Raw genomic sequence first — 9732 nt, forward strand, 5'->3', positions numbered from 1 at the left:
AGGGGTTGGAAGAGACCTCAAAAGATTGAGTCCAATTCCCCTGCTAACACAGGTGCCCTACAATAGATTGCATAGGTAGGCATCCAGACAGGTCTTGAATATCTCCGTATCTCAGTAGCCTCTCTGGGCAACCTTTTCATATATATTCTATTTAACTCCATTACACTAAACTTGATTAGGCTCAAGACAACACAACTTTAGAAGTAAATGAGGCATATGATATGAAATCATGAAAACTCACTGCGTCACATTCAGCTATTTTTCTTATTAGAATTGCAGATGAAGATCTGAATCACTTGCTACAATCATTTTACAGCAAATTTACAGTGTGTTTTAGTTCCATATGTGAGAACTGAATGTTGTTTCTGCATCAGAAACAAAATAAGAATTTTGTTAATTTCATGGCCTCTCTACTATTTGGGTCATTTATTAGAACTAATAGTTCTTTTCAGGGGCCTTTCTACATTATTGGGGTTCTCTGATAAAATTTTATTGGTAATCCCCTAGATAAATCTTCCCCAACAACACATATTTGGTATATAAGTATAGTAATATGTATGAATATATATATAAGCTAGTAACAACTTATGTACAGCCAGTATTGAGAATATGTCACACACACTGCAACAGTATCCTGTGTAATTTAAAAGGACAATTCATTACATGCCTCGGGAGTGCCTGAAGAAGGTAAAATTGGGCACCTCCCTTCCATACTCTTTGTTAAACAAGGACTCTGAACAGAATCACCATATCAGTATGAACAAGGAGACATCTTGGAGACAACAGGACTGACACCAGATAACAAACAAATTAACAAGTAAACAACAAATGTAAAGCCTTCTGATAAGATTGTGAACCTGGAGTACCCAGCCAGAGGGGAAGCAAGGGAGGGGGAGAAGGCAAGGGAGGGAAGAAAACGGTATAAAGGCTGTCATGTTGTGTCCATAGGTGCGCTCCTGCTTGCGGCACGCCCGCCATTGCAATTGCGAATAAATTCTGCTTTTATCAGAGATACCGTCCTGACAAAATTACTTGGATATTTCCAACACATAGATACTCATAACTAAAGTTATAAGAGAAGCAGTTACAAAACATATTTACGATAGAATTCATTTAAATTTGTTCCTCCTCTAAAGCAGTTGCTATATTACCTACCCTTCAAAACTGGTCTTGCAATTCAATATATTATTTTTCTTCAGTTTAGTATTTGGAGAAAACATGGCCATTCTACAAGAAAGAACAGAGACTATTATATGAAACATTCATTGTTTCATGAGAGAAGCAGGGTTTTCTTGTTGTGGTAGTTTTTTTGACAAACAAAAAACAATCCTAGTTACTTCTTACTGTTTATGTATCCTCCTGTAAGTAAGACAATGTACACGCTGAATGATAAAAAGATGACTTTGTAGTGATTTATAATATTCCAGTTTACAGCTGAAGTTTTGCTTTCCATGCTTTATTTATTGGACACTGCATTCTGAATGCCAAAGTCCATTAAGATGAAGTGTTCAGGTATTTCTTTCTGCAGATTGAATGAACAAGAGTAGCTTCAAGAAAAACACGAAATGCCCAATAAAGATTTAGAAAGGAAATTGGAACAACCAAAAGGAGAGAGTGATTTTTGAGTTAACAAAACATGCAGCACAATTCCTTCATAGAGCAGTACAGGAAAAAATCATTACCATAAACACAAAGCAAATGGAACAAAGACAGTCTTTGCTATATCTGAGCAGAATTATTACAGGTTTCTAAGCTACATTCCCTGAAAAAAATGGAGTCTAGATTCTCCGGAAACTATACTTAGCAAACACAGCTCTAAATCTTTTAGTAGCAGCAGCACAACATATATTAAAAATTGAGACATTTCTTAGCAAAACCTGCAAGAGCTTGAGCTGTATTCAGATCACTCTGAAGTGTGAAAGACACTCCATCTTGCAGTACATTTTAACACTCTGTTTCAACAGTTTATCTTCACATGTCTGAAACTTCAGGAAAACACAGGGGAGATTTTTTTGGTTAAGGGAGAAGTCTGACACCACATTCAAAAGTAATTTAGGATATTCCACAGTGAACACTGTGTGGTGGGATAAATGAATGGTTTTCATCTATTCCACACATCATCACAATGATTGCACACATCATCACAACCAAAAGCTCCTTTAACTGACAAGCAAAGCTACAAATGAGATACAAGAGATGCAGGAGAAAATTCATAGATGTACTCAAGCCAGATATAGTTTCCTCTGAAACTTCTATCTATTGCTTGGGACAGTTTCAGTCATGTTCTCAAGGGATGCTTCAGTAGTGGTTTTGATTAAACAAGGAAATTCTAGATCATGGAATTAGGAATGGGATGAATAGAACTTTTTTAAACTAGTAGTCCAGTGACTGTATTCATCCAATCTTATCCAAGGCTTTTAGGTTGAGAGAAACTGGAGAGAAAAGACAACACAATCTCTATATTCACAGAATTAGGAACACAAACAGAACATTCAGAAATCAGCAAAAACAGGTTCATCACTTCAAAATGATTTAATCTATTTTGAGGTCCCACTCTTTAATGGCTTTTCTCAGAAGATAAAAACCACAGCCCCCAGTTGCAATCTGAATATGTAGTCATAAGCAGACTTTCACTAAGATCACTTAAAAGAAATCTATTGCTGACAGGTAAAAGCTGGCTCTTAATTTCTCAGTTCCAATACTCACTTGCATTCAAAGTAAGGGTAATTTCTCATATAATACCTGGCACCATTCTACTCATAACTACACTTATAACTTCTAACAATTATACTACAAATTCTAACAATTCTTCTAACAATTGGCACCATTCTACTTACAACTATACTTCTAATTTCTAACAATTATACTACAAAAGGATGGCGTTGTCCAGAATAATCTATACCAAAACTGAAGTGCCGTCTCTATGATCTATCTGTGGCTCTGAGAAACTGACAAATTCTCCATTCATGTGGGGAACACTAACACAACACTACTCATTTCATCTGAGTGTGAGTTCTCCATCCAAAGATAAACCTTTAACAGCCAGCAAAAAAACAGGCAAAGCTACAGCAAACTTTTGGAGAAGTGTTCCTCAAGTGATTTTAGAAGCTCCTAATAAAAAATAAAAACAAAAAACAACAATCCTGAAAGTTCTTCTAAAATAACACCATGCCAATAAAGAGAGGTTGTACAGCTCATAAAATTGTAACATGGCCCATCTCAAAGGATGGTTGAGAGGAAATAAATGGCATACTTCTCCCTGGGTTGATCTGAGAATGCTGTATGTGAGTAGAACAAGGGAAAGAACTAACTGGGTTTAAGTGACATAGTATTTAGAAACAGACACTATGTAAATGTACACAGAAGTTTTCATTTCAAGATCACTTGCAATTGATCACTGATCAGAAGCTGTGAAAATTTACAATGTTTTTAAAAGGACTACGTTTGTTAAAATCATATCTATTTTTCATGGGTCATCAGTTTCACAGTGGTGAGACTATACATCTCTATTACATGACAAAATATCAGATCCCAGTAAAACAGATAAAGTACAAGTGTATCTACTCACTGTGGTGCAGCTGTATAACCTTAATTTCATTATGAAAAACCAGTGGTTGATCTTTCACGGTGCTTTTCACTCCTATAATAAAATAATTAATATTCACTTAAGAGCTTCCTAATGTGACGTTACATTTTTACAAGTTTATGGATATACGTTTATGCTAGAACAGTGGCAATTTTTAATGTCTCCTTGTAATACAAAACACTACTGAGCTACTTCAGAAGACTGAGAAAAGGAAAGAAATGAGCTATCTCTTTGCATAATATCCCTCCTCAAATATCAAGTAGGAACTTCTCTAAACTTTGAACTAACAAAAAATACTGTTCTAAGGAACTTTTTTCATCATTTACTCATGAATGTATTCTGTAGTTGCCTACTTTATGCTTAGGTTTTATATTTGCTAGCTATAAAATACAACTTACATTTGGAATATATCTAAACATCTGAAACAAACTGGCTAGTAGGTGCACATAAATGACTGTTCTTTTATGTGGCTTGAGAAGTCATTAATAATGGCTGCATTCACCCTCTTGTAATAACACTCCTGAAAGGCAGCTTCCAGCTCAAAACTAAATACGAGCATTTCATATCAGCAGAAATGACCTAATTAAATTTAAAAGGCGGGAGTTGGAGGGTGTGGAAATCTTGTTCATATTCCAAGGGAAAACCTTCAGGAGCATTGTGAGTGATCTCGTGGGCACATTTACCAGTGCTGAGGATAGACACATCTTTAGCTCCCATCAGCTATCACTTCTCTATATGGAATCACAAAGGAGAAAATGGTCCTTCCTCAAGAATGCCTGACACCACTTGCTCCGAGATATCATAGGATTTCCTCAGAACAACTAAGATATCTGAATGTGACATGTCAATAATAACACAGTGCTGGGTTTCAGAAGAAGCTTCAAATTCTAGCAAAAACAGATGCTTTCTCAGATTTCCACATAAAACCAAAACTATAACCTTTGACATTCTAGCATGTCCACCAACTACAATCAATAGAATCAAAACAGATTATTCTAAGTGTCTACAGCTACCAGTTATTTTCTATCTTTTCAAAAGAAAAGGTGATTATGAAAAAAAATATTTTCTAGTTACTTTCCGAACCTAGTTTTAGTACTACTGAGCAAAGAAATTATATGTTCTCCAACAGCAACTGAAAGCCAGACCTTTCTTTTTTTTTTTTTTTTTTTTTTTTTTGAGTAGTAGAAACCAAAGTCAAAAGTAAATTTCCTAAACTTACAAGTATTAACAAAAGAGTATTCAGGACAACAACAAAACCAATCAAACGTTTAACTAAAAATAAGAAAGAAAGTCAAGTTATATAAAAAATTATATTCCACGCTATGAAAAGATGTGAAAAAATGTAAGCATTCTACATACTTTAATGCTTTCAAAATTGACATTTCTCAGAAGACTATATTTTAAAAAAGAAAAACATCACATTATCATCATTTTCATTACAAATATTTGGGTACAATATGAAATACTACTAGAAAAATAAAATTCTGTCAAATAAAATAAAAATAAAATACATATAACTTAAAAAATAAATATATTGCTTAGAATAGGCAACAGTCTTCTACTGTTTCTAAAAGTATGACTTTATTAATTCATATCAAGATTGTTTTACACTTACCATGTGTTTTACTCGGACGTTTTTTATTTTTATTTAAATTTTCACACAATGGAGATGTTGGCAACAGAGAACACCTAAGTATAAAAAAATAAATAAAACATTGATAAATTCAATGGACAAAATCAGATTAGGAAAAGGTGTCAAAACTTATTTTTACTAATTTGTGATAATCTACACTTCACTATATACATCAGGTTTTTCTGCGACTTGAAATTTCAGTGTTTTCACAGAAGTCATTTCAAGGACCATGAAGGACCAGACACTCATTGAGAACTATCTCCATGGATTTGCCAGGGAAGTGATGCTTCACTGACTTTATAAACTTCTGTGATTAAGCGATTATCTTGTAGACAAGAGGAAAGTGGTTCATATGTTTTACCTGGACTTGAATGCTTTTGCCATTGTCTCCCATGAGATCCTCATAGAGAGGCTCATGAGCATGGGCTGGAGGAGCACACAGCAAGAACAGCCAGGCCCAGAAGTGATTGATGGCACAAAGTCTAGCAGGAATCAAATAACTAGTGGAATACTTCAGGGATCAGTCCTGAGACCAATCCTGTTCAACATCTGCATTAATAATCTGGATGGTGGAGTGTGTCCTTATCAAGGCTTCAGAAGACACCACAAAACTGGGAGAATGAATGATACACCAGAGGGTTGTGCAGCCATCCAGAGATCCTGGCAGGCTGGAGAAGTGTGCTGGCAAAAGCATCAACAAGTTCAACAGGGAAGAGTGCAGAGTCCTGCACATAGGAAAGAAAAACTCCAGGCCCCAATACATGCAGAGGACCAGCAAGTCCAGAAAAGGACCTGAGGATGCCGGCAAACCCCATACAGGAAGTGAACCAGCAATGCACTCTTTCAGCAAAAATGGTCAATGGTGTCATGTGGTGCACCAAGAAGTGCTGCCACCAGGTCAAAGCAGGTGATCCTTCCCCTCTGCTCTGTTTTAGTGTTCAGGATTACATCCCCCAGTTCAAGAAAGACATTGCCAAACTCTCCCTGCAGTAGCGCAAAGAGCCACAAAGACAATGAAGGGACAGTAGTGTCTCTCTTGTGAGGAAAGACTGAGAAAATTTGGACTGTTCAGCGCAGAGAAGAGGAGACTCAGCAGGGATTTTTCCAAGCGAACTGGACTTGGGCCCTGCTCTGAGTGTCCCTGCTTTAGAAGGGACCTCCAAGATGACCTCCAGATGTCCTTCTGGTCCCAACCACTCTATGCAATTTAGTAATTTCTCCCACTCAGGGCAATAAAGCAGGACAGGGAAACAGGTAAAGTTAATCCAAGTCAGAAAATAACACTGTACAAAAGCATGTGATACACCTAAGTGTCAGAAAAACAAATGCATTATCCAATTTTGAAAAAAAATAAGAACATTTTAAGTTATTCTGTACCTGGCAATGACTGATAGACTCCCTTCATTTCCACTTTTAAGAACACCACTCTGCTGAGATGTCATCAACAAAGCAGGGTTAACTTCCAACACAGCAATGATGTCTTCAAACATTGAAGTGATCAAGCATAAAACCTGCAATAATTACACTATAAAATAGCACACCATGTATTTCACAGTTTAAGCTCTAACACAAAGGTATTTATAACAGAGAATGAAACTGTTTTTTAATTATGAAAATTACTCAGAGATATCCATAGATTTGGTCTCACAGCATTAAGCAGTAAAAAGTGCTTAATGGTGTCCTTCAAAATATGCTTATGGTGCTTGTATGTAATATTATATGTATATATTTCATTTCCTAGAAAAGCTCTTTTGCTGATTTTCCACAGAAATTTTCTCACAACTCAGTTTTTGCAGATTTCTTGGAAAGATTCAGAAGTTCATCCCAGCATCTGTTTGAGGAAAAGGTGTAACAACGTTTTTACCTTTTTTTCCTCTAAGGCAGTGCCTCTGCCTCCTCAGTGGTCATTCTTGACATTCAAGGTACACACCAAACACCATAAAAAACAATTCACCTTTTGCTTTCTAGTCACTTCAGATAGTATTTAAATTTTGAGAACTATTAAAACTAGAAAACTCCTTAAAGAATCATCTCCAGCGAAATAACTCTGCAATTCACATTTTGAATAAATAAAAAAGTGTACATGTACATGATTTGTATACAAAATGCAGAATTAACGTTTATAAAAATAACTGGAAATGTAAACATTCATTAAATAAATGCTAAATATATACTCACCTTTCCATTAACTGCTTTCTTCATTAATGAACACAATCTAGCAAATCGAACGCTGAGGCCACTGTAATCTTTACCAAAAAGAACACAGTGGTAAGAGATGTATTTACATTTAAAAGGGAAAAAAATTTACTCATGCTGTTTTGACACAATCATAACCCACGATTTTCAGTATATATCCTTCTAGCTTACAGCCACATCATGAAGTATGAGTAGAATAACATGCCTTGTAATTAGCTTGCTAAATTGAATAAGAATTCATTAGTAACCACTACAAAAATCTAGTACTGACACGTTCTGAAACAAGTCATCAGTGAAAGAAAAGCACAGTAAAATTAATTGCTAAATTAAAATATTAAAAAACATTTTTGCTGTATTAACTAATTCTTTTACTATTTATATCAGCCAACAAAGAAAAGCAATCATGTTAGATTGTAGCGAGACATTTTCTAATGATACCTTTGTAACATAAAAACGCTTCCAGTTCCAAGTTTGCTAAATTTATTAATGATAAGCCAGTAGAGGTTCCTATCCAAAAATAGCTTCTATTCTGGGCACAGCATCTATTAGGAAAAAAAACAAAAAAAAAACAAAAAAACCAAACATACCTGAGTATGATAAAGAAGCTTTTTTTTTTTTTTTCTTTTAATATATAAGACACAGTAATACTAGCTAACTTGATTCCAATATGACAAAAATAATAAGCCATCCCATAGAAGATTTTAAATGCATTTCAAGTTCAAAGGAAAAAGTTTCAATTAAAATTGATGCTGTGAAAATAACCTAAGAACCTGGTGATATTTTAAAGGACTTATATTTTCTTCATTGTGGAAACATACTGAATAGTCACAGTGTTCAATTAGGAGAACAGGCAATGATGCTTCCACTGACCCCTCTAGTTTCATGCTGTTTGTTTTGCAAAGCTCAGAAGCATTTTGCCTTTCACTTAAAAAAAAAAAAAAAATCAACAATATCATCAGTCAACGAAACAATGAAATAAGGCAAACAGAAGGGATTTAAGAGAGAATTAAAAGTAATTCAGTAAAATAGCATGAAATAAGACCACACTATCTTTCCATTTCAAAAGATGGAGATGTCTTGAGCCAGAGAATCACCTTGCTGAGGTGCAATCGTTATTCATTTATAAGTACTCAGTGTTATAAAAATACCACTGTCAGTTAAATAATATATCATGGGGGCTCTGGTATAAACGTAAAACAACATAGCACAGCAAAACATATAGAATAAAACAACATAACACAGCGTAAAATAGAAGATTCTTAGGAGCTTCAAAGGTAACTGAGAAATGGTACTCCACTTAGACAATGGATTATCTTTTTTAGGAATTGATTTTATTCTCACATGTATCATGCAATGATTTACAAGCAGATACATTATCCAAGATGTTATTAGAGACATATATATGTAATTCCTCCCTGTATGCCAATCCCCACCTTCATATCAACTTCAGTCAAAGATTCCATGTGACCGAGATTCAAAACTCCATCACTTACACTAACCTTTCATGGCATAAAAGGCACACACACTCAGTAGTCAATAACAATTGAAATATAGCAAAACCAGCATACTAGAAGCACTATGCTACCTAATTCTTCTTCAGATTTCCAGATTTTATTATAGAATTTCTCTTGCTCTTTCTTTAAGTCAGTATGTGCCACACAACGGTAACTATGATCACTGCTTAAGCTGAAGATACAAAGCTGAAAGAAAACAAAAGAAAAGCAACTGCAATGAAATTATACAAATATGAGCTAGAGGTTCAATACTGAACTCTGCTTATGTAAGTAATGAATTTTTACTCATCTTACCTGGGACCAGAAATTAAATTACATCTATCTATATCCCAAACTTTTCAAAGGTAATTTCATTATTAGCAGAAGAAGCCATTATCAATTTGAACAGCATGTCTAATTCCCATATGTTTATGTCTTTTAAAAACAACTCCTCACTGACTATTACCTACAATTAAAAATCCTAGGCTATCTGCGTGCAATTGCTTAATGGGCCACATAAGTTAATCTCATTGATACCTTTGTCTTTTTAGGCATCACCATATTTATATATTTTATATATTTTATATATTTTTATATATTTTATATATTTACATATTTAACTTTCTTCATGACCCATTGAACACTTACACTGAAGGAAGAGAGCTTCAATATGCCACAGAAAAAAAATCAGATTAATTTATTCCTAGCATTAAATTAAAGAAGAATTCAAGTGCTTCAAGTACATTTATTACATTTTTCTTAGAATTCCACCACATTAAAATCATGGTCTCTCCCATTTATGGTTATTTGTTTTTTTCTTGGCC

The 9732-nt window shown here is 34.6% G+C and overlaps 1 protein-coding gene across 2 annotated transcripts; it reads right to left on the reverse strand.

Annotated features, from left to right (window-relative positions):
• Nucleotides 1–250: 250 nt before the first annotated feature.
• Nucleotides 251–9112, reverse strand: LOC122191844 (WD repeat-containing protein 27-like). 2 transcript variants are annotated; one of them, XR_006182474.1, is made up of 8 exons: nt 9001–9112; nt 7854–7957; nt 7398–7465; nt 6597–6744; nt 5202–5275; nt 3569–3640; nt 1156–1227; nt 251–365 (listed from the first exon to the last, which is right to left on the reverse strand). XR_006182474.1 is itself a non-coding variant. In XM_042892245.1 (8 exons), the coding sequence occupies exons 3-7, from the start codon at nt 7419–7421 to the stop codon at nt 1196–1198; spliced, it is 336 nt and encodes a 111-aa protein (XP_042748179.1). In that variant the 5' UTR covers nt 7422–7465; nt 7854–7957; nt 9001–9112; the 3' UTR covers nt 251–365; nt 1156–1195. The 2 variants fall into 2 exon arrangements, 1 of the variants encoding a protein (XP_042748179.1); XM_042892245.1 differs by having other exon boundaries at nt 6597–6730.
• Between the last annotated feature and the right edge of the window lie 620 nt (nt 9113–9732).

The sequence above is a fragment of the Lagopus leucura genome, unplaced genomic scaffold (assembly GCF_019238085.1).
Source record: "Lagopus leucura isolate 7727_CA_CO unplaced genomic scaffold, USGS_WTPT01 34620-0_obj-0_obj, whole genome shotgun sequence".
Lineage (NCBI taxonomy): Eukaryota > Metazoa > Chordata > Aves > Galliformes > Phasianidae > Lagopus > Lagopus leucura.

Coding starts and splice junctions, on each gene's coding strand:
- LOC122191844 (XM_042892245.1), bottom strand. CDS start 7,421: ATGAAGAAAGCAGTTAATGGAAAG. Junction 6,731..7,397: donor AGAAAGCAGTTAATGGAAAG/GTGAGTATATAT, acceptor TAATTATTGCAG/GTTTTATGCTTGATCACTTC. Junction 1,228..3,568: donor GGTTATACAGCTGCACCACA/GTGAGTAGATAC, acceptor TCTTTCTTGTAG/AATGGCCATGTTTTCTCCAA.